At 51.7% G+C, this 23,991-nt stretch overlaps 2 protein-coding genes across 6 annotated transcripts; one reads left to right on the top strand and one right to left on the bottom strand.

The window, feature by feature from the left end:
- Nucleotides 1–2,356: 2,356 nt before the first annotated feature.
- ITFG2 (integrin alpha FG-GAP repeat containing 2) lies at nucleotides 2,357–13,821 on the top strand. Of its 4 annotated transcripts, none has more exons than XM_035028472.1 (12): nucleotides 2,357–2,588; nucleotides 7,055–7,150; nucleotides 7,704–7,745; nucleotides 7,920–8,091; nucleotides 8,831–8,970; nucleotides 9,357–9,559; nucleotides 9,935–10,038; nucleotides 10,212–10,265; nucleotides 10,358–10,449; nucleotides 11,188–11,305; nucleotides 12,562–12,735; nucleotides 12,816–13,821. In XM_035028472.1, the coding sequence occupies exons 1-12, from the start codon at nucleotides 2,493–2,495 to the stop codon at nucleotides 12,917–12,919; spliced, it is 1,395 nt and encodes a 464-aa protein (XP_034884363.1). In that variant the 5' UTR covers nucleotides 2,357–2,492; the 3' UTR covers nucleotides 12,920–13,821. The 4 variants fall into 4 exon arrangements, with proteins under 4 accessions (XP_034884363.1, XP_034884365.1, XP_034884364.1 ...); XM_035028474.1 differs by having other exon boundaries at nucleotides 2,358–2,588; nucleotides 9,411–9,559; XM_035028473.1 differs by having other exon boundaries at nucleotides 2,358–2,588; nucleotides 9,935–10,032.
- A 550-nt stretch (nucleotides 13,822–14,371) lies between these two features.
- NRIP2 (nuclear receptor interacting protein 2) lies at nucleotides 14,372–22,180 on the bottom strand. Of its 2 annotated transcripts, XM_035028471.1 has the most exons (6): nucleotides 21,747–22,180; nucleotides 17,987–18,139; nucleotides 16,836–16,918; nucleotides 16,391–16,509; nucleotides 16,155–16,207; nucleotides 14,372–15,818 (listed from the first exon to the last, which is right to left on the bottom strand). In XM_035028471.1, exons 1-6 carry the CDS (start codon nucleotides 22,002–22,004, stop codon nucleotides 15,726–15,728), a joined length of 759 nt encoding a protein of 252 aa, XP_034884362.1. In that variant the 5' UTR covers nucleotides 22,005–22,180; the 3' UTR covers nucleotides 14,372–15,725. The 2 variants fall into 2 exon arrangements, with proteins under 2 accessions (XP_034884362.1, XP_034884361.1); XM_035028470.1 differs by lacking the exon at nucleotides 14,372–15,818 and having other exon boundaries at nucleotides 15,851–16,207.
- Between the last annotated feature and the right edge of the window lie 1,811 nt (nucleotides 22,181–23,991).

Here is a 23,991-nt window from a genome sequence, read left to right as displayed (position 1 = left end):
CCCCCCCCCCCCCCCCCCCCCCCCCCCACCATAGCAGGTTTCAAATGAAGCTGTCGTTTGGCTGGTTGGTAAAGAATATACCAGCCACACAACTGTATCCGTGTCATCTAACCAGGAAGACGGCCTGGTGAGGCAGTTCTGGGGAGTAAGCCCACACCCATGCTCAAAGAGTGCTTGGCTTAAAAAAGACGAGCTCTAGAGATGGTGTCAGTGGAGACCCACCATCTACCCCATTAGAAAGGGCCAAGAACAGGGGCGTTCCTTGTGGAGCCAGGGATCTGTCCACATGGCTCTGCCACTTACTAAGAATGCAACACACAATGCAGTTAAAGTAATTGATGCAAGGTGGGGAGAGTAGAAAGATTTGATTCATGTCATATTTCTTGAAGACCTATCTTACCTCCCTTTCTAAATTTATTTGGTTCTCTTGACAAAAGCCAAAAGGCATGGTATCCATAATGTCATCATAATGACAGGACCTACAGGACAAACATTAACAGGCAACCCCTGGCATAGAAGGGTCAAGAACAAGAAATGCAACCGTTGAAGAAGATAAAATTAAGGCACTGTGAAATGCTGGGCCAGGGTATGATTTCAGAGAACTGGGTTAGACCAGGGCACTTGGTGGCAGAAGCCTGGTGATCCTCATCTATTTTGTCCTGGGTTATTTATGAATTTACTTATTTATTTATTTTACAGTTTCATTCAAAAGGTTGGAAAAAGAGAAAACAGTGGAGAAATAACAGTGAAAAGAAACATAATTCAAAACTTTTTAACTTTACATTTAGAGGTAAACATTTTAAATTGGCTTTTGCTTTTCCGTCCCGTAAAACCTACGATGAAGCTTAAGGTGTGAGCTAGAATGAGAGAACAAAGATGTGGTAGAGCAGGATGAGGTTGCATGCAACCCCTCCATAATGAGATCATGTATTTAAAGCACCAGGTACACCTGTATGACACTAGAGCCTTTGAATGGACCTGGCCAAACCCACAGTATACCACCAAAAACAAAAACTTTAGTATCTGCAGTCCCCAGTATTTGTCTGGACTACCTCCTGTTTACTGTTCTGTTTGCTGTTCCTTGTTCTCATCTTATCTGGCTGTCAGATCCATCGTGACCTCTGGGACAAAATGTGCCATCCCCCTCCCACACCCCCAGGCAAAAAGGTCCTGCCCTCAGTGCCTTCTCCCACTTTGTTCAGATATAGAAAGCGGGACCATCTCCTATCCAACCTCCCCAGGTGAGGTGGATATCCTTATTTTCACAATGTTGACTCCTGAAAGATCAGTGCATAAACTGGTGTGGACCTGCAGACCTAAACTTTAAAATATTGAACACCTGCAGAATTTTACAAATATTAGACTTCTGACGCCCTGATTGATGAGGCACCCTGAAGAAAGACTGGACTGATTTAACATGAAAAGTTTCCCTAAGAGGCCAACCATGATGGTGACGTCCCATTTACACTACAGAGTAAGGCCACTAAGGCAAGGAGGCAAGAGCTTTTTATGGAGGGGAGGGCACAGGGCAGAGCAGATCCAAAATTTCCACAACCCGGATTTCTAGCCTGAGGACTTTCCTAGGAACTATGGCATAAATGGTAGAAAGGAGCTGGGGCTTTTGGATCAAACGCTCTTGGTTTGTGTCCCATCTCTACAACTTTCTGTTTTGTTACTTAATCTTGCTGAACCTGTTTTTCTCATCCAAAAACCGGGATAATACAAGCTCTCAGGGTTGTTGTGCTGATTACATGAAACAATATATATATATGAAACGTGCTTCGCTGCAAGTGGTTTTCAAACTACTGACCACAAAAGCATACACGCACCATTTAAAAATTATTTTTCACATGTCAGTATATAAAATATACATATTTAAATATACACAACTGAAACAAAGGTTTCACAGAAAGATTATTTACTACTCGAGAGTCACTTGGTATTTTCTATTTATTCTATTTTGTTTTTCTAAATGCCGGTTCAATTCACTACACTGTTTTCAGGACTCCTAACGGGTAACTATATAATTAAAAAAAAAAAACAAAAACACTGTTGGAAACCATACAGTTGTCCGTAATTACGATTATTATATTCTCTGGTTTAGCCTGATGGCTGGGAATCTTCGTCGCTAGGGCAACAAAGGGAAGAGGTCAAGGTTATTAGGTCAAGCCCTGGAGAGCTCGTTGCCTGGGGAACAGATCGCCCCCCCCCCCCGCCCCGCCCCGGGTCAGGGTTGGTCTACCCCCTGCTCCCTGGAGCTCTGGAGGAAAGGAGTGGCCCAGGCCCCTATCACTCACGTCGGTAGCTCGGTAAGCCCGCCCCCACGCCCAGAGAGCTCGGAAGACCCACCTCCTCTTTAAGATCAAGCGACGAAGGCCGCGATTGGAGGCTCAGGCGGTGACGTAACTTTCCGCTTTGGCTGGCCTTCCGCTCGGGCGGCTCTCGGGGAACATTTAGCGGCGCTCCCCGGTCCCTCGGCCCTTGCAAGTGCGATGAGGTCGGTTAGCTACGTGCAGCGCGTGGCCCTGGAATTTAGTGGGAGCCTCTTCCCGCACGCGATCTGCCTCGGGGACGTTGACAACGACACGGTCAGTGCATGCGCACTGCGAGAGACGCGGCCCGGCTCTGCGGCTGTGCTCAGGGTGGGGCGGGGCCAGGGAAGTGGAGAAGCCGCCCGCGGCGTGCGGCGTGCGCGTTGCGCCTGCGCGGTGGGGCTGGTGCGGTGGCCTACGGGAGAACCTGCGGGTGGCTTCTGTTCCCGGACGTCGGGACCGAATTCTGGTGTTCTTTTAGGGGCATAGATAACTGACCCTTTGCCTAAGTCAGTAACTTGTTCACAGTGGGTGCCTGGTAAACTGGTGGCCAGATCTCCGGTTCATTGCTTCTGTCGTGATGCCTTCTCCAGGGGCAGCACCTCTCAAGTCATTTTACCTTTCGAAGTCCCAAATAAGCTTACAGCGCGCCTTTGCTGCTATGACACGTGCCCCTTAAGCGGGAATACACTGCTGTACTTTTCTGCCTCTACCCCAGTCTTGCAGGGTTTCTATAGTGCCTGCCCCATAGGGTCTGGCAACTTGAAAGCGTTACACCTTGGTTGAATTACAAGAACAGTTTACATCTACCGTTTCATCTCTCCCCAGTCGTTCTTTTCCTCGTTGTTCAAATGAGTTAATACAGGTAAAGCAGGCAGAACTATGCCTGGCAACACAGCTAACGCTGAGTGTTAGTGTTGTTAGTATTTGCGTCTATTTTTCCGCAAATATTTATTCAACTGCCCATCGTGCGCCAAGGACTGTGCCAATTCCGGGAATTCCAAAATGAACAAGACAGCCCCAGCCCTCAGGTAGTTCATAGTCGGGTGGGGTGATAGTCACAAGAATAACAAAATATGCATTGATTAAAATATGTAAAGAGTTTTGGGGTGGAGCCTCAAAGTGGATGGGGGCTGTTGCTGGTGTGAGACACTCTTTTAACAGACTGCATGTTTTCATTCATTATTTCATATTTTTAATGCAAAGCACCTTATTGCCATCCTCTCCTACCCTCTCCCCCCGTCTCCCCCATCTCCATATTCTGCCTCCTTACTTATTCTCACCTCCCTAACCGTTCTGTGCTCTCTTCTCTGGAAAAAAAACAAGGGCTAAAACATGCCCCCTCTCCCCCACGCCCGCCCCCTCCCCCAGCCTCCTTTGTGCTGTGATAGAGAAGATATTTTATGAGGCCTCTTTTGGCTGTCCTCCGTGGAGGGAGGAAGGAGTTATTCTCATAAATTTGTATTGTTTTCTGGGCTTTCACATTTCTTCATATGCCAAGTATTACAATTTTATGAGAAAATCAAGAGAGGCATTTTCAAATAGTAAATTAACAGTGACTTTAGGTGTGCATTCTTTTCTGTGTTATCTGATTGTCTTCTTTGTTTAAAAGGGAAAAGTACATGCCTTTTTTCATAGCTTCACAGCATCAGCTTTTTTGGAAATTGAACTTTTCTAAGTGGATTGCAGTAATACACTCAGTTCTGCAATATTAGATATATTGTACTACCTTTTTTTTTTTTTTTTAATCTGAGTTGTAAGCTTCATAAGGATAGGAAATTTTTCTCTGTTTTTTCACTGCTGTATTACCAACACTTAGTGCCTGGCACATAGTAGGCACTAATCAAATGTTTGTTGAGTAAATGAAGACAGTTATGGAAAGCAAATGTGATTATGTCTCTGAAAGCAGTTTGAAGGGCTTTGCCTGTTACTGATAAATATAGCTGAAAGAAGGGCAAGTAGTTGAGATAGTTGCCTAGTGATTATGTGTGGTACATTAAGCCTGCATGAGAGCGGATAGAAATTCTGTTATTATAAGGTTCCCCAGGCAAGCATTTGGAGATTTGGGGCAGGAAAAAGACTTATTTCATCCTAATAAATCAGTAGCCTAAAGTTCTTTGAAGCTAATTTACTTCCTGGTAAGTTGTGGGGAGGAGAAGGCAGAAATAGAATGCACACCCTCTTGGACTGCCCACAAAAAGCCTGGCTACACCAGGGGGAAGTCTCTAGAAGGCTGTAGCAGATCAAAGACCTCACCTCCCCTCTCCTTGAGTATTTCTCGTGATGGTACTCTCCAGCTGGGGTGCTTTAGTGTCAGTGAGTGACCTCCAGAGGCCAGAGCCAGGATCAGACACAGAGAAGCAGGACTGTTGGGAAGTTATAGCTGCGGGAAAGCAGATGGGCCACTTTGGTAATGTCCCCTTCCAGGAAACCAGCCATTACCTCATTGACATTGCCTGTCTTGCCTGTTGTTGCCTGGCTGGGTCAGATCTACTTGCATACCGTTTTATGATTTTATTCCTGTGTCTGTGCCCTTGTTAAACAGTGAGGCTCAGCAGGGAGTCTGCGACATTTATCTTTGTACCCTCAACTCATTGTCTAGCTTTACCTGAAAAGTCAAGGGCTGACTGAGCATTCTTTTTCATTCTGATTTTTCTTTGTTCCTTAAAAAAATCTTTTTTGGGGGCGCCTGGGTGGCTCAGATTTAATAAATAAAATAAAATCTTTTATTTATTTATCTGAGAGAGAGAGTGAGCATAAGCTGGGGGAGGGCGGTGGGCAGAGGGAGAGGCAGACTCCCCGCCGAGCAGGGTGCCAGATGTGGGGCTCGATCCCAGGACCCGCCCCCCGCATCATGACCTGAGCCGAAGGCAGACGCTTAACAGACTGAGCCACCCAGGCACCCCCAAAAAATCTTTTTTGTTATTAGCCTATTAAGTGAACCTTTATTGAGGGCCTGCTATGGACTATGGCATTTGCTGAATGAATGTATTAAAAAGAATGGATTGTATGAAAGATTCTAGGGTCCCTAGCATTGGAGGCCTTTAACTAGAGGCTGAAACCACCTGGTGTTAGTGCTCGCGCTATGCCAGTCACTGTTTTAAAGGCCTTGTGCTGTTAGCTCAATTTCACGACAACCTTATGTGGCAGATACCCTTATGATCTTTGTTTTATAGATGAGAAAATTTAAGCATAGGGAGCTGGATTCAAATTCAGGTAGTCGCACTGAGCCTCTGGGCCATGCAGCTGCTCTCCTGTGTCTGTCCAAATCCTCTGGGGCAGACGTAATGGAGACATCAGGTGGAGAGATGTTAACGTAAAAAACACTTACTTTATCCTTCTGTCATCTAATATTCCCACCAGAAACTCCCATAACTATTTAAAAAAATAAATTGAAGATTCAAATCAAGTAAATCATTATTAATAAATCCCAGTTCACTTTTAACTTTTCCTTACTGTTGATCTGTTATGTCTTTGTTGCCTTTAGAATTAAAGCTCTTGGGGCGCCTGGGTGGCTCAGTCATTAAGCGTCTGCCTTCGGCTCAAGTCATGATCCCAGGGTCCTGGGATCGAGCCCTGCATCGGGCTCCCTGCTCCTCAGCAAGCCTGCTTCTCCCTCTCCCACTCCCCCTGCTTGTATTCCCTCTCGCTGTGTCTCTCTCTGTCAAATAAATAAATAAAATCTTAAAAAAAAAAAAAAAGAATTAAAGCTCTTGAGAATGTAATATTCACTCTGTTTTGAGGATAGGAAGGAGGTGTTGGCTGGCTCCGCCCCCCAAGGGGAAATCAGGAAGCTATTTGTGGAAAAGGGGTTTGGTGCTACCTTGTTACCACTGCTAGCCCCTGGAAAGGTAGCCAGCCTTTGGGGAACCACTGGGCCAGATACAAATAATGAAGAGGTTTTGCGCAGGGCGCCCCCTCCTGAAAGCTCGGCCACCACTTGAGGGCGCCAGAGGCCCAGAGCCTAGAGGCTGATGATGCCTGCAACCCCCTTCGTGCTATCCCCTGCAGCACCTCCATCCCGTGTGTTCACTCATACACACCGTGATCAAAAGGTCTTGCTGGAGAGAGGAGGACCCCCCAGAGCTGACCTTGTCTTTTCATTTGGCCCTTGATTAAATACACAATCTGAAGTTTATAATTTTCCAAAAGTTAAATATTTTGGGTTGTTTTCAAAACATGTCCCATTGACAATGGACAGATTGGGAAGAGCTGAAGTCAGGCATGCAGGCCATGGAGCTGTTCCCTTGTCAGACTTTTCTGGGAAGGGTCATAGATTTCTTTCTCTCTTTTTTTTTTTTTTAAGATTTTTTTAAAATTTATTTGAGAGAGAGAGAGTACAAGATGGGGAGAGAGGCAGAGGGAGAAGCAGACTCCCTGCCGAGCAAGGAGCGTGATGCGGGACTCAATCCCAGGACCTGGGATCATGACCTGAGCCAAAGGCAGACGCTTAACCGACTGAGGAACCCAGGTGCCCCGGGTTGTAGATTTCTGTATTGCCCCATTCTGCTAACCGCCCCCCCACACACACACACACCCCTACAGGGAAATAAAGAAACTCTGGGAAACTATGGCACTGTTAGTTGCAAAAGATTTTTTTTTTTTTTTTTTTTTTACTAAAGTTGATGAAGATACAAGTTGAGGTCTTGTGATGTCCCCAGGAGGGACCCCATAGAGAAAAGCTTGAGGTGGTTCCATAAGATCCCATCCTGACTAACCCTGTCTTCTCTCCCCATTCGAAGTTAAATGAACTGGTGGTGGGGGACACCAGCGGGAAGCTGTTCGTATATAAGAATGATGACAGCCGGCCGTGGCTCACCTGTTCCTGCCAGGGCATGGTCAGTGTTCAACTCCCTGGGGCTCGAGGGGCGGAGGGATCCTTCCTGTGCAGGGACTGTCAAGGCTCAGCTGCACAGGAGTCCGCCGGTATGTCTCAGTTCACCAGCTCCTCAGACCAGCTGCTGTTTCAGGGTTCATTTGATTCAGGGAGGGGAGCCGCCAGGCAGCGTGCTCCCAGCTGGTGGGCTGTTTTTTATTTTCTGTTGTGGAGTGGCTCCCTTAATACTTTAAAAGCTGCCGAGGTCATCTGATCTTATAAAGTATAGTAGAAAATGGGGGTAACACTTTGAAGAAGTCTAGAAATAGATAAACTGGCTATACTAGATATGAGACTTTTGTTCAGCCCAGACCGTCTTAACTACTTTAGGTCTTCCTGTTGGTGTCTGGATAAACCAGACCCGTAGCGCAAGGACTCCATGAGCGTGAACTATCAGTGTAGGTCACATGGCACAAGTTTTCAGCGAATGATGGTTAGTTAGCGAACCCTCTCCTTGCTTCATGGAGTTTAAGGAGTACTGGTCTCCCTCAGTATGTCTCCCCTTTCCTTTGCAGCTGACTTGCGTTGGAGTTGGAGATGTATGTAATAAAGGAAAGGTAAGAACCCTCGGGGACCTTGGGACTTTGGTAGAGCTCCAAGGCTTTACCTAGATTGATCCCCATCCCCTGGTGGAAACTTCTTCAGCCCTCTCACTTCTGTGCTTTAATAACGAAGCTCATGCCCAAACGTCCCTCCCCAGTCCATCCCTCCCATGCCTCTGCCTCTCCCAGAACCTGGTGGTGGCGGTGAGTGCTGAAGGATGGTTTCACCTGTGTGACCTGACACCTGCCAAGGCCCTGGATGCTTCTGGGCACCACGAGAGCCTAACGGGAGAGGAGCAGCATCCAGTGTTTAAGCAGCACATCCCTGCCAACACCAAGGTCATGCTGATCAGCGACATCGGTGGGCATGGCTGTCTCTGCAAGCAGCCGGGGGGAATAGGAGTCAATGTGTAGTAGAGCCGCTCTCAAGGGATTCAGGGAGGTAGTTAGCGTTCATGTGTGCAATTATTATGCATTTTATGTTGAGTTACTGAGCCCCCATTATAAACTAGGTATCATTCTAGGCAGTGGGATTGCAGCAGTGAATAAAACAGACAAAAGTCACTGCCTTCTTGGACCTTTACTGGGAAGGGATGGAAAATAAACAGTGTAAAATGTTGTAAGATAATGAAGTCATATATTAGAAGGTAGGACGTGCCATGGAGAAAAGAAACCACAGAAAGGGGCTAGCGAGTGTCAGGGCGGAGAAGTAGAGGTACCAATTCTAAATGGAGTGGTCAGGGAAGTCCTTGCTGGGAAGGTGACATTTGGTCGAACACTGAAGGTGTTAAGGGAGTAAGCCCCGCAGATACAGGGCTTGACGTTTTGGCCCGAAGCTGTCTTGAAGGTGGTGGTAGGTACGTGGCATGAGTCAGGACACTCGAGTTGGGTATCTGAGAGGAGCAGCAGGAGGGAAGAGGTGACAGGACCTGCAGAGCAGACCCAAAGTGTGTGAGGGTTCACTTCGGGTGTGAAGTTGTGGAGGGTAAAAGCGCCAGTAACAGTGATATTAGTGGAGGGACAGGGAGGACATATGTGAAGGATTAAAGCTCGTGACTACACATTTGGCTCCAGATGCATCTGACTTTCTGGATCCGCAGATGGAGATGGGTGTTGTGAGCTGGTGGTAGGTTACACAGACCGTGTGGTCCGGGCTTTCCGCTGGGAAGATCTGGGCGAGGGCAGTGAGCATCCAACGGGGCAGCTGGTGTCACTCAAGAAATGGACACTGGAGGGTCAGGTGAGAGGCTGAGTGTGGGGCTCAGGGGCCTCAGGGGGCAGGGAGGAGGCCCTCCTGGAGGGGGCTCCAGGGAGAACAGTCGTGGGCCAGGGTTTAGGGTGGGAGGAAGGGAACATCTCCGTGTTGAGAGAAATCCAAAGAAGAGAGTTTCAAATCAGGGTCTTAGGGGCAAATGACTAACCCTAGGCAGAGAGGAGGGAGCACTGGGTAAGAGTTAGGAGGGTGCAGGTGGTGCAGGTGCACAGTGGAGAGCAGGTGGGCTGTATGGAGGGAATGGCACCGGGCAGGAGCCCCGTGAACTCACATTCTTCCTCCTGTTGCTGCCCTTGAACCCCGGGGCACGGTTCCCAGGGCCCCTGCCCCATGCTCTCCCCTGTTCTCTGCAGGGTCCCATTTCCTTCTGTCCCCAGCCCTCTGTCAGCCCCTGTTCCCTGGTGCAGGTAGACAGTCTCTCAGTGACTCCGGGGCCCCTGGGTGTGCCGGAACTGATGGTATCTCAGCCGGGCTGTGCGTACGCCATTCTGCTGTGTACCTGGAACAAGGACACCGGGCCGCCCCCTACCTCAGAGGGAGCTCTGGAGGGCAGTAGGTAAGGGTGCAGGCCTGTGGACGGCGTGGGGTGCATGGAATCCAGATGGGTGCATGGAATTCCAGAAGTGTCTGTAGTTGACAGAGCTGCTTCAGCCGGGTCCCGGCACAGTACCTTTGCCCCACTAAGGAAGATTATTTGGGGACCCAGGGAATCCTGGGCTTTAACCTTATAACACCTGGAGGAGATTCCAAGATTCTAACTTGGCAGCTCTGTCGCTCTCCTTTCTACTTGCCACATGGGCCAGACAGGCTCAGCAATCGGTTTCCAGGCTGATTCACATCGTGGGAGCTCATACAGAGATTGGGGCCACAAAAGTCCTGGAGAACTAGGCTCCCTTGATCCCCACTTAGTACCCCCCAATGCCCCACACAGGGAGGCCTTAGCTGCCCGAGATGTCATGCTGCACCAGACTTCCGGCCGCATCCACAACAAGAACGTCTCCACCCACCTCATTGGCAACATCAAACGAGGTGAAGGTGGGCTGGGGGTGCAAGAGGGAGCCGGGGAGGGGGTGAGCATCAGTCCTGGGAGAGCGGAGGTTGCAGGGCCTTCCCTTCCTCCCTGCCTTGGACTGCCCCTCACCCTGTACGCTCTGACCTTGCCCTGCCCTTCATGTTTTCTTCTTCCGGTCCTTCTGTCGCACCCGCAGGCCACAACGCTGAGAGGGGTGGCTCTGGCCTCTTTGCCCTCTGCACCCTGGATGGTGAGTTCCTGCGGGGCTCGGGGGCTGTGTGCCTGTGGAGTCCGCTCAGGGGTCCTGTCCCGCCCACCCTGGCCTGCCTGTCCCCCGCACAGGGACACTGAAGCTTATGGAGGAAGCAGACAAGCTGTTGTGGTCAGTGCAGGTGGATCACCAGCTCTTCGCCCTGGAGAAGTTGGATGTCACGGTGAGAGGAACATTCTTACCTTCTTGACGTGGGGAGCTGAGATTTCAGTGAGACCTTCTCCTTCCACGATTCCCTCTCCACCTTTATCTCCGTCTCTTCAGACGGACTCTAACTGCGTCTCAGGTGTGTCTGTTTCTCTGTGCTCCTCCGTGCTCAGCACTGTCCCCTTCTCGGCAGCACGTGGCCAGCACCCTGGGGCAGCAGTAATGGCTCCAACGAGAAATGAGTTGTTAGGGTCCAGAAGTGAGTTCCTCACCCCAACTCCAGATGTACGTCCTGTCACTGTGTTTTCGTCTGTCTACGAGCCTCTCTATGCTAAGGCCGCGGCCCCCGAGTCTGCAGATGGGGCCAGGCTTTGCCACACCATTGTGCACGCAGGATGGTTTAGGAGAAGAGGCCCGAGGCTTTAAAGCCAGGAGGACAGGCCTGGGTTGAGCCTGACTCTGCGCCGCCTCCCTGCCCTGCTGAGTGACCGCGCGTGAGCGACTTCGCTTCCGTAAGCTGGAGTGTCCTCCCTGGGAGGCTGGGAATACCGTTGCCCACTTCATGGGCTATGTTGCCACAGACGCGCGGAGGGAGTTCAGTAAGAAACTTAGGCTCGTTTTCTTTCCCAGCTGGCTGGCTGTCACACGGGGCCAGATGCGCTGCTCCTTCATCTTTCATCCAGCCCCCATCTCGAGGGCTCTTTGTGCAACATCTGCTGGCCACCCTTGCAGCCTGGTCTCCGGCCTTTTTCAGGGCAACGGGCGTGAGGAGGTGGTAGCCTGTGCCTGGGATGGACAGACATACATCATTGATCACAACCGCACCGTCGTCCGCTTCCAAGTGGACGAGAACATCCGAGCCTTCTGTGCAGGTGGGACTCCGGCCCGTGGCCCCTCTCTAGCCATCGCTTGTCTGCCTCTCATGTCCACTCTCCGCGTCCCCTAACATGAGGCTTCATAAACAAACGAGCTCTTCAGCACTTGTGTTAGAGGGTGATGGGGGATTCTAAGTTGCCATCTGTACAGTTTTTTTGTTTTTTGGGTTTTTTTTAAGACTTTATTTATTTGAGGGTGACGGCAGAAAGCACAAGCAAGGGGAGGGGCAGACAGAGAAGCAGGCTTCCCGCCGAGAAGGGAGCCCAATGCGGGGCTCAATCCCAGGACCCTGGGATCATGACTGAAGCTGAAGGCAGATGCTTAACCGACTGAGCCACCCAGGCGCCCCTTACAGTTTTAAATAAGGAATAAAAGAGAGTGACAGGCCCATCTCTGGATATCTTCAAGAATGGGCTGAGTTTGGAGTGCCTGGGTGGCTCAGTCGGTTAAGTGTCTGCCTTCGGCTCAGGTCATGATCCCAGAGTCCTGGGGTCAAGCCCCATGTCAGGCTCCCTGCTCAGTGGGGAGCCTGCTTCTCCTTCTGCCTGCCACTCCCCCACTCATTCCCTCTCTCTCTCTATCTCTATCTCTCTCTGTCAGATACATAAATAAAATCTTAAAAAAAAAAAAAGACTAATTCAAAAAATAATAGGCTGAGTTCTTATCATCTCTCCGTCTGGGATGTGTGAAGACACTGGAAAGTTCTTTCCCATCCGAGCATGTCAGAACTCTGTGAGGAACATTCTCCCAGAGCATTCGCATTAGTTCCAAATCAGGAACTCGGAAAGCAGCACTGGCCCTTTCAGGGGACATGGGGATATCTTTGGTTGCTGAGATGCTAAGAATTGCACAGGGCTCTGGGGTACATTCTCCAATGTCCCGAAAGGTTAAAATGACTTTGAAGAAGGGATTGCCACCAAAGAGAAGCCCGAGTCTCTGATTGCATTTTGCTAACCTACCACTGGGACTACCAAGACTACCCTTCATTCCTGCAGGGCTATCACTAAGATGGGAAAATCAACAGCTTTCACTTTTAGGGTGCTATTCTGCCTGGTGTTTTTCCATATGTGAAATGGGCCACGTATTTTACCTATTTTTCTGAGTTCCCACCACAGAAAGAGGGCCTTCGGTTTTCTGCTTGACATCTGTGGGAAGGTGGAGACTGCTGACTGCAAGCCCGCATTGTGTACTCTGGCCTTCCCCGCTGGGACTGGAACTCTCTGACCTCTGTCTCACCCCCCACACCCCTCAGGCCTCTATGCCTGCAAGGAGGGTCGCAATAGCCCCTGCCTCGTGTACGTCACGTTCAACCAGAAGATCTACGTATACTGGGAGGTGCAGCTTGAGCGGATGGAGTCGACCAATCTGCTGAAGCTGCTGGAGGCTGAGCCAGAGTTCCAGAGCCTCCTGCAGGAGCTGGGCATGGGTGAGTCCCAGGAGAACTTGCAGCTGGAGCAGCCCCGTGCCAGGCGCCCAACCTCTGACCCACCCCTTTCTTGCCCTCAGATCCTGACAATGTCCCAGCTGTCCGTGACCTGCTTCACCAGACCCTCTACCATCCAGACCAATCACCACAGAGCGCTCCTGCGAGCCTCCACATTCCCACCTAGCCGGACTTGCCTCTTAGCTGAAGAAGGAGCCTCCTGAACCACCCCCCGCCCCAGGTATCCATGGTGCTGGCAGAATAGGGAGCAAACATCACAGAGGAGCATGGAAGGATGGCGGCCACCCCAGGGGGGCTGTAAACTGTAGCCTTCATGGTCTTCTTGGTGAAAGAAGAGGCGAGTTGACCTTCTGTCCATTTCCTTGTGTACCTTACCCATCACATCGGCAGGATCATAGGGACCCCAACCTCATTCCACATCATCTGGGACCGCCCCCTCCCCAGAGCTCCCCACTTTCCTTATGTGGCAAACAGACTTGTTTGTGAGCAGGGGGCACAAATCTTATAAGGTGCTTGCTTGTAAAGAAAGCAGGCTTTGGGGCCAGTGGAGCAATGAGTTAAGGGCCCCCCCCATTCCGAGCTCCAGCTCCCTTGGCACAGCTCCAAGTCATTGGAATTAGTGATTATTGCAGAAATGGCCCACCGTTTTGCTTTTGATGAGAGTCTTTCAGGACATTTTACACTCTGGTCTTAACTGTTCCCAGCAACCCTGAGATGATTTTCTTCAATTTAGCAAAGAAACAAACCGGGGCCTAGCACTTTCTCATTTTGCCATGTTTAAGTATTGTGCAGCTTTGTAGGCCTTGCTCCCATTTCCCCCCAGAACACTCCATCTGTGAGACAATGGACATTTAAAATCTGATGCAGGTTTAGAATCCAGACCACAATCAGAATTATATCTTGGGCCAAGTTTATCCCTTCTGCTCTCGATTCTGCACGCTCTGAGTCAGTGTTTTTTCACATTACAGGTTGCAATCCTTTGGTGGGTTGTGGTCAGCATTTTTTGGCTAAGTGAAATAGGACAGAATAAAATGGAATGAAGAATATCAGAGCATATTGCTCACAGTATGGGGAAGTATTGTTTGTTGTGCGTGTGCGTGTGTGTACTGAGTACAAGGTAAAATGCATTTCCTGCCATGAGTTGTGTTCAGGGGAGTTTGAAACCATTGTTCTCAATTATCTCGACCCAGCCGGATGGATCAACCTGGGGGAAGGTCCACATTCACACTGCCTTTCTTTAAGGAAGCCAGGGCAGAGTTATCAGTTCAGACTCTGATCAACATGGAGGAAGACCAGAGAAGGAGATTAGCATAGAGAAACAGGTGTTTATTCAAATGGAGAAGCAGCTGAGCTGAAGGCCTGCCCCTGGGTCCGGGGTCTGCAATTACAGAAGCAGCAAGAGGAGGAAGGGAAAAGGCAGGGCTAGGAAGGCAGAGGTGATGGGGCGAGGCAGGAGGGATGAGGGGATCCTTTTTTTTTTAAAGATTTTATTTATTTATTTGAGAGAGAGACTGAGAGAGAGCATGAGAGGGGGGAGGGTCGGGAGGGTCAGAGGGAGAAGGAGACTCCCTGCCGAGCAGGGAGCCCGATGCGGGACTCGATCCAGGGACTCCAGGATCATGACCTGAGCCGAAGGCAGTCGCTTAACCAACTGAGCCACCCAGGCGCCCGGGACGAGGGGATCCTTATTACACATGTGCTAGTGAGCCCCCTCCTCTTCTTCTGAGGGCAAGGAATGCAGCAGGGAGAGGCAAGACCAGAGGTCAGAGGGCAGCTGGGTGGTATCCTGCTTCTTCTCTGATCTACCCCGGACTCATGATTTCGTTTCCACTCCAAGGGCCCTAGTTTCCTAGCTGAGGTTAGTTAGACCACTCTCTTCCTCTACCCCTAATCCATGACCCGAGGGACTGAAACCAGCCAGAAGGACACTCAGGGGTCTGGCTTCTTAAGGTCTGGGTTCCTGTCTTCACAGTGAAGGTGAAAAGCCTCCTTGTCTTTTCGCTTTGGCTCAGAGCCTGGCGGGGGCTAGAAAGCCACTGATTCCAAAATAAAACAAGCTCAAGCTCAGGAGGCCCTAGATGCGGGGAAGGGAGAAGGTGAGGTGAGGTGAGGAGTTCTAGAAATAAGAAAGAATACTGGTTAGGTGCAGTCTGAGTACCGAGCACCCTGACATCCTGTCCACCTTGTGGGGCCAGTTTCTGACAGCACTCCTCCAACACACCCCACCCCTCCCTGAAATTCAGGGTCCCACTGTGTAAAAAAACAAGTGGAGGAGAAGAGCTGCCTGGAGAAATAGTAGAGGTCCATCCAAGGTCTTGCACAGGGTGATCACTGGCTTCAGATGTTGGCAACCCCAAAAAAGGTAACTAAGGAAGCTCCCAGCCTTGTGAGCCTGGCGTTCCTCTACCAACTCACCTTCCCATTGCACTGGAGTGTTCGGTTGCCTGTTTCTTCCCCCACTCAACTGTGAGCAGTCGTGTGCAGAATCAGAAAGGTGGGCGTCAGCAGAGACAGGGCCCCGGGTGGGTGAGGTGCGGCAGTCTAGTTGGCAAAGGTAACAAGCCCCAGAAGGCGAGGGGAGGGGCGTGGGAGTGAAGGCCACTGAGGGTGGGTGGGGTGGATGGCGGGGGACAGGTGAAGGACGGTAAAGGCTGCAGCCTTTGACTCAGGCCAGTTCCTACGACGCCACGCTTAACATCCTTTTCCGCCATCCTGACTTGGAGGGGAATGGGAAGAGAGAAGCCAGGCCCCTGAGATCACAGGCCCTCTGTCTGGAAGACTCCTGGAGGATTGGGCAGTGGCTGAGAAGCAGAGAGGAATGTGGCTGACTGAGGGACGGCAGGGTCAGGGTGGCAACAGGAAGGACAGACACAGTCGTCCCCAGCTACCTGGCTGTAGTAATGCCCCATTCCCCCCCATATGGCTCTTCCCCAAGGCAATGTCCTTCCCCTGGGGACCGACTGGTTCAGCAGTCACTGGCCAGGCTCTTGGTACAGAGGCAGGAAGGGCAGCTCTGGGAAGGGGGCTCTCAGGCGCAGTACTCCACGCTCCAGGTCGATACAGCACTGTGGGGGAGGGGAGGGGAGGGGACGGGGCACCTGTCTCAGCAGGGAGCCCCTCTCAGGCCCCTCCCACTTCCCACAGTCTCCCCCTACTCCTTGCTTTTGCCCCCGTTTCCATTCACCTGGAGCCCTGGGCTGGGGGGACAGTGGGACCTGGTTCTTATTTTTCACTTGTGGGCAAATAAGGAACCTCTAAGGAAGCGAAGGTGAAATCACGACATCTCCAGGTCTTTCTCATCAGAAGCTGAGCCACACTTCCACGCCTGTGCCTTTTACCTCCTTTTCCCAGCCCTTTGGGTCAGGCTCCAAGTGTGGGTCAAGCGCTAGCATCCTCCTTACCTTGAGAGAAAGCAGCGTCTGTAGCCCAAGGCAGAACTCGGGACTCTCAACATCTGCAGGAATCATTTGAAAACAGATGAGGCTGGAGGGGCCCCCAGTGGTCACGGTGCCCTCCTGTCAACGCTCGCTCCTTGTCTGCCCACCCCCTCCCCCAGGTCTGAGGATCTGGGCCCAGAGACTGGGGACACCCCAGCCAGGAGAGGAAGAAGAGGGCTGTGAATGGAGGGAGGACTCACCCACCACCTGAGCCGAGCAGGCCACCGTCTCCTGGCCCAGCTGAAGCTCCAGCTGCTCCACCTGGGTGGGGGGCCCAGGTGCTAGGCCCCCCCCCGGGGCTTTGAGGACCTTCCCTAACCTGTTGGGGAAGCAAGGGTTATGGCCACCCCAGCCCCAGCCCCTTAGGCAGCTGACACCCCTGCCCACACACTTGGGTTCTCATCCAATCCCTTGGCCCCACGTGGGGTCTAAATCCTTGTCTTTGCTATCAGAGCCCCCCCATCAAGTCTTTTTTTTAAAACTACAGCTTTCTCGATATATACTTGATAGACCACAAAAGTCACCCTTTTATAAATGCAGTGGGCTTTAGTAGATTCGTAGAGTTATGCAACTACTACCACTATCTCATTTCAGAATATTTTCTGAATATTTTCCGCCATCCATTCTTTCGGGCTGCACTCTTACCCCAGGCGGCTGAGGCATCCAGTGGAGATCTGGTTGTGGTGGGTGCCTGTGTCCACGGCCACCCGAAGCTCCTGGTCTCGGCACTGAGAAAGAGGGGCGTGGGGGACTCCGTGAGCCCCCAGGGGGAAGGGATCGGGCTTGGATCCTTCACCTTTCCCAGCCCTTGGATGTTTCCCTCTCTGAAAAGAGTGAAGGGAAAGAACCGAGTCTTTCAAAGTGATTTTTATGGCACTCATCCAACTGAGGCCAAACCGGCTCTTAGATGAAGGAATCAAAAAAGGAAGTAGAGCTCCCCATGGTGAGTCCATACACTTGGGAACGGTTTGACCAGAAATGGAGATCTCTTCGTGGAGAGGAATTCTTGGGAGGCTGAGGGCCTAGTTTAGAGAGGTCTGGGTGAGGGATAGAGGAGTGAGTGAGAAGACCAGGCTGCCGGGAACTTCACATGTGGGTAAGCGACAGGCTCACCATAGAAACGACCGGTTCGCTTTCTTCTGGATATATACACACATTATGGGTGACGCTCAGATATCCCAAATGCATGCAATTTTCTCATTCCAGACATTTATTGAGCACCTACTATGTGTGAGATTTGTGGCTGGAAGGCACAGGGGTGAATGCTGTGCTTGGGTGTATGGCACGTAACCCGCATGCTAGAAAGTGTTAAGGTCTACGAAAGGATTGGCAGTGACGTGCCCTAGACGGGAGGGAGGAGAGGCTGTTTCCTCCTGGGAAAGTCAGGAAAGGCTCCAAGGAGGAGGTACCATTTGAGGCCTTAGGCTGTCACCTTGGAACACACGAGCTTTTTCTGTGTGTGGGGGTGGGGGGACGGTTGCAGGATGCCTACGTGCGGGCACCGTTCACGGACGGAGAAGGCACTGAAGAGTACTCACACGTTCGCATTCGAAGATTGTATTTGATAAAGGGAAGGAGGAATGACGATGACAGGTGGAACAGCACGGAGGGAAGGTGGGTTGAGGCAGAGAGTAAAGCATGTACAGGATCCCGGTTTTTGGTCCAGGCTGGGGGGAGAGGTGCCTTTTCTCCCTCCCTCCTTCCCTCACCACCCAGGGGAGAAAGGAGGGTGGCTGAAGTGAGCCAGTCACAGGCAGGATTGTTCATGAAAGCCAGTGCCCTGGGGAGCCTCTCACCTTGCAGTTGACCAGAAGAGCCGGAATCTCTGTCTTGCTGGTCTTCCTCCTGCTCTCCTGGCCATGAATCAGGGCCTGCACCAGGGGAGACTCCCCCTGAAGCTGACTCTGGTTTCCCTCCACCAGGCGTCTTTGGATCACGCTGTGTGGCTGCTGGCTCCGTCACAAAGTAAAGAAGGCAGACAGGTCTAAACCCGAGTCTCCAGGCCACTCAGTTCTCCCACCTTAGTCATCCCACGATGATCCCCAACCCCACCCCAGTCCTGCATCTCATGGGAGTAAGAAAGGGGCAGGAGCTTACCCAAGGATCCCAGAAGTCAGAGCATTATAGCAGAGTGAACCCCAGTATCCCATCATGCCAGTTTGCTGGGATCCCAGGAGATTGCTCAGCAATGAAGAAATGGGAAGAGAACAGTCCATTCTAGGTCAGACTGACCTATAGGCCGACACGACCTCTCAGGGACTAGTATGCGTGGGGAGCTTTTATCTCTGGTCTAGAGCACATTATTTGTACTTTTTTTTTTCTCTGTTTCCCCCTTTGACCTCACCCTTCCATGGACTGCAGATGCCAGGGTTGATGATGTGATGAAAAAAAAAATCAGTAACAACAACAGAAGACAAAAGTCACGTCTTCAAAACTAGGAAGCCTGAACTCCCCCTCACCTGCAACCAGCTTCCCTCTGTCCGGTCACTTCACTTCCTAACTTCTGCCGGCTTTGCCTTCTCTACTTATTGAGTCCATCCCTGCTTTGTATCACTGGTTTTGTTCAAGCCTCAGCCCAGCTGGCCTGGGTCACCGGGCCGCCTCCCTCAGTTCCTAAGAACCTGCCTCCAGTACCCTTGCCTCTCAGATACACCTGCCTAAAGCCAGTGATGAGCTAAAGCCCTCATGACTCAAAGTGGGGCCCTCAGATCGGTAGCTTTAACGTCACTTGGAAGCCTGTTAAAAATGCAGAATCGAGACCTGCTGAATCAGAAGCTTCATTTTAACAAGATGCCCTGATGATTCGTGTGCATGTCAAAGTCTGAGAAGCACCAAAGTAAAACAAAACTCTGTTACTCCTGTTTTAAATCGATCCAAGCACAGCCGCCTCCCACCGCCTACGTGCTAAAGCCCGAACTTTTTAAGGTGATGCACAGCCCAGGTGACCTGGCCACTGCCTGGTCTTCAGCCTTGTCCCCCGCTTGGCACATCTGTCCCTGTGACCCCGCTTGTACTGCTTATCCCAGGCTGCTGTTCGCCTCCACACCTTGGCTCCTGCTCAGCCCCCTTCCTCAGACTCCTCTTTCTCATTCTCTAGGCCAGACTGGATGACTGGTTCCACATACTTTGTTCAGGAACTACTCTTTAGGGGCGCCTGGGTGGCTCAGTTGGTTAGCATCTGAAAGCTCTGCCTTGCGCTCAGGTCATGATCCTGGTGTCCTGGGATCAAGCCCCGCATTGGGCTCTCTGCTCAGCGGGGAGTCTGCTTCTCCCTCTGTCCTTCACCCCACTCAGGCTCTCTCTCTCTCCCTCTCAAATGAATAGATAAAATCTTTTTTAAAAAATGAACTACTCTTTATTTGGGAGAGAGGTTTTTATCTAAGTCTGAAATTCCATACATATCCTGTAATTAATGTGCAGTTTACCTCTTCTGGGAAGCCCTCTCTGACTTCTTTGTACTCTTCATTCCACACACCAGGCTGGGGCCAGCACCCCTTCTCTTAGCTCCTTTTGTCATGCTTCTCACAGATGTGATTTGTGGATTTTAACTCCCCCATTAGCCTGGAGAGCCTGTGAGGTCAGGTCTTTATATCCCAAGCCTTAGCTTAGCATACGGTAGGCACTCAATAAATGTTTGTTGAAGAATGACTGTATCTGTCCAGGCTGCCCACATGCTTCTCCACCTGCCCTCTCTTCTTGGGAACCTGGGATTGTTTTTCTACCCTTGGTTTAATGAGGCCCTTGAGGCCAGCTCCTCCTGCCAACAAGGCTGCCAGCAGGAGACCCAGCTCCGGAAAAAGGGCAGTGAACTCCGGAACTGGCCGGAAAGAGCGGCCCTGCGGTTCCCAGCTCTCCTCCCGCCTTTCCCACGATGGAGACAGGCTTCAGGCCCCCAGTGCTGTGCAGTTTGCTCCAGACTTATCCTAGGGAGGGAGACAGTGGGGTCCTCCCAGGTGTCTTCACTCCCAGTGCCACACAACGGACCTGCTTGAGACCATTCTCTGGGAGGTCCTGAGGCAGAGGGGTGAGGTGAAAAGCTCGGGACTTCTCATCAGAAGGCTGCATCTGCCCTTCTGGGATGGCAGTGTTAAAAGAGCCTCTTCTCCAGGGCCAGAAAGATGTAGGATGGTCTCCAAGCCCTAGAGCCTTTGAGGACCAGCTCCCCCGTTGCCCTGTTTCTCCCTATTTCTCAGCTGTGCTCGCTGTGTAGGCAAGGAGGGAGCAGCCCTGAAGTTCCCTGAACTGAGATCTCAGTCTGGTCACTTTTCGTCTCTGGGTGCTGCTGGGAATCAGCTGGGAATCGGCTGGCCTCTCGGCTGGGTTCCTGGAGGGGGACCATTCGTCTAGGAGGAATACGGCAGGGCTAGGTCAGGAAAGGGAGAGAGCGGCTGCATTAGCCTCCTGGCTAACGCCAGGCTGAGGCCCCTGGAGTTGACTTTGTGCCTCTCAGGTTGCAGGACTGCCCTCCCCTCAGACCCTCTGACGAGGAATTGTGTGAGGGTACAGAGTGCTTCCAAGCCCTTCTACCAAAGCCTCGCTTTCTTCTAGGAGCCAGAGGCCAGATAGGATTCCATATTCTCAGACCCTACAGAGTTTATTTTCTCTCTCGGGCCAAGTGGAGTAGTAGCTGGAGGAACAATCCTAATTAGACCTTAGTGCTTTCTGTTTTCCAGGCACTCTTCGAAGCGCCTTATAGGTATTAGTTCTGCCAATCCCACGGCAACCCGATGAGGGAGAGACTACTAATTTTGTCCTCATTTAGCAGATGAAGAAACAAGCTCAGAGACAAAGCAACTTGCCCAAGGTAGCAAGTGCCAGAGCCAGGATCTGAACCCAAGCAGCCTGGCTCCAAAGCCCATGCTCTTCATCACTCTCTCAGAGGGAGATGAGTGTATGCGGCTGTCCCCTGACCCACTCACCTCCTCATTGTTACGCGCCCCCCCCCTTCCCTCTGGAGGCCACAGCCGCTGCAGGAGACGGAAGGAAAGGAGCCTGGAAGGGCCAGTGCCCCTACAAGGGAGTAAGGGGGCACTCTGGAGGGCTGGTGGCTCAGGTAAGAGCCATGCAAAACCCTGGGCTCTGGAAAGGACGGAGGCCCTTACTGCTTCCATTGTGCAGGGGAAAGACGACTGAATGGCCAGAGCTGGTAGGAGGGAATCTGTTGTTTCGGGATAGGACAGAAACCACAACCCTAAGCTGGCCAGGCCTCCAGGCCCTTCCAGCAGCTAATGACTGCTCCAGAAGGTTCCTGTGTCCTTGTAAGCCTCTTCTGCTAAAGAGCACCTCTCCTCATCACCCCAAGACAAACGTTGAACTATTTGGGAGAAGCTGAGCAATGCAAACAGGGTCTCCCAGAGCCACCAAACCATGGGAACATCCCCAGTGAAGAGCCTGAGAGCGGTCAGAGTGGAGCCCCTCAAACTGGGACTAGCTCTGCCCCATTCTCAGCAAGGGAGAGGGGATCTGAAGGCTTAGGGACTGTCCTTTCCAGCCCTCCACCCCCCTCCCCAGGATACAGGGAGATGGAGAGGAAGGGTGGGGAGAGGGCTGCCTCACCAAGTCCTTGGAGGTGCCGAGCCTCTTGAGGCTGTCCAGGGGGAGCAGGTCGGCAGAGTCCTTGTGCAGGAACTGGGTGGCCTGTCTGAGCCGGCGCTGCTGGCTCAGGGGGGCTCGGTCCCCAAGCGCTGCCTGCTGTCCCCTCCTCCTGGAGTCTCCCTCCTCTCTCCCGGCCTCCAGCCTGGTGCTCACAGCCCCTGCGGGGCTTGACGAGCTTGATGAGCAGGGTGGGGGCTGCTGAACTTTCCTTCCCTCCATCCCCTCTGCCTCCTGCTTCCCGCCTGTGCCCGCTCCCAGGACGGCAGCTCTCCTGATGGGAGGGTCTCCACGGGGGCAGAGGAAATCAATAAATCATGTGCAGGAGCAGACGCGTCAGTCACCAGTTTCCAGAGATCGCAGTAGAGGGAGTGAGGCTCCGGCTGGAAAAACCCAGCGCTCCAGGAGAGGGGGGGTTGGCAGGGCCTGCAGGTGGCAGGCTCTGCAGCGCATCCAACTCTGGGGTCCTGGTCGGAGTGGTTGGTGGAAGGGGTGTGTGTGTGTGTGTGCGCGCGCGTGTGTGTGCGTGTGAGTGTGCGTGTGTGTGTGTGTCTGCAAGCTCGAGGGGGTGTAAGAGTGTTGTAAACTGTCAGGGTATCCGTGCCAGCTTGTTTGAAAGGCGGTGCGCGTGGGTGTGCGGGGGAGTCAGCCTGCGTGCTTGCTGCGTGCGTGGGAGGCAGGCACGTGCATCCATGTGCATGCGCCCTCCCTTCTCCTGGGTCTGCCCCGCTGCTCTCTCCCCTGGGCTCCTCTGCAGGTCGGGGGTGGGGTGCAGGCCAGTGGCTAGGTTCAGAACAGAGAGGGGCAGCCTCAGAATGTCCTTCCCTCCTCTCCTCCCCATCAACAGGAGAGGTTTCACCTTTCTGGGTCTCGACCTTTCGGCGTGGCAGGTGTCAAGAGTCTTTAGCTAATGTCCTTTCCAGCCCTCCACCCCCCTCCCCAGGATACAGGGAGATGGAGAGGAAGGGTGGGGAGAGGGCTGCCTCACCAAGTCCTTGGAGGTGCCGAGCCTCTTGAGGCTGTCCAGGGGGAGCAGGTCGGCAGAGTCCCTGTGCAGGAACTGGGTGGCCTGTCTGAGCCGGCGCTGCTGGCTCAGGGGGGCTCGGTCCCCAAGCGCTGCCTGCTGTCCCCTCCTCCTGGAGTCTCCCTCCTCTCTCCTGGCCTCAGGGTTCTGGGTTCCAGGGGGCGGGGGGCGGCAAGAGCAGCTCTGAATCTCCCCACAAGTGGGGCCCCAGCTTCTCCCTCTTCTTTATGTAAGGCTGATTGAGTCCTGGCTCTTTAAAAAGTGTTATAATTCAAACACTCAGGAAGTTACCAAGAGGGGCGCCTGGGTGGCTCAGGCCCTTAAGCGTCTGCCTTCAGCTCAGGTCATGATCTCAAGGTCCTGGGATTGAGCCCCACATCAGGCTCCCTGTTCAGCAGGGAATCTGCTTCTCCCCTTCCCTCTGCCCTTCTCCCTGCTCATGCTCAGATAAATAAATAAAATCTTAAAAAAAAAAAGTTATCAAGAATAACCAATATCTTTTACTGGCCACCTCAGTTAAAAAAAATAACCGAACTATTATAAATATAGTTGAAGTGCCCCCCTGCACCTCTCCTCCCCAGACAAAATCCCTTTTTCAATCTGTGTTTCACCATTCCCATACTTGTCCTTTTATTCTTTATGCATATGCATATACATGTATCCTAAGCAACATATCATTTAGTTTTGCCTGACCCATCACATATATCCTTCTGCAATTTGTCCTTTTTGTGCTCAATATTTTGTTAGTGAGATTCATCCATGAGATATGCATTGCTCTATTAATTCTCTTTAACTGCTGTATGTTATTCCTCTGTGAATGCATCACGTTTAGGAAATTTAGGTTATTTTTCGTTAGATTTTGTTTCTGTTTTTATTTTTGTAAGTAGGCTCCATGCCCAACATGGGGCTCGAACTCGACGACCCTGAGATCAAGAGTCACATGCTCTACTGACTGAGCCAGCCAGGCGCCCCTTAGGTCATTTTTCATTTACAAACAATGGTACAAGGAATATTTTTACACATACTTCCTGGGCACACGTGTAAACATTTCTCTAGAGTACATACCTGGGTGTGGAATGGCTGGGGCATCAGATACACGGCTTCTCCTCCATTAGCATAATGCCAACTTGCCCTCCAGAGTATTTATACCAATGTGCACTCCAGTTATCCGTATTCGGGGGTTCC

Source organism: Mirounga leonina, unplaced genomic scaffold, assembly GCF_011800145.1.
Source record: "Mirounga leonina isolate KUSES-001 unplaced genomic scaffold, KU_Mleo_1.0 Mir_201, whole genome shotgun sequence".
In the NCBI taxonomy this organism is placed as follows: domain Eukaryota; kingdom Metazoa; phylum Chordata; class Mammalia; order Carnivora; family Phocidae; genus Mirounga; species Mirounga leonina.
Note: the sequence above shows the minus strand (reverse complement) of the source record. Positions and strands in the feature narration are given on the sequence as shown.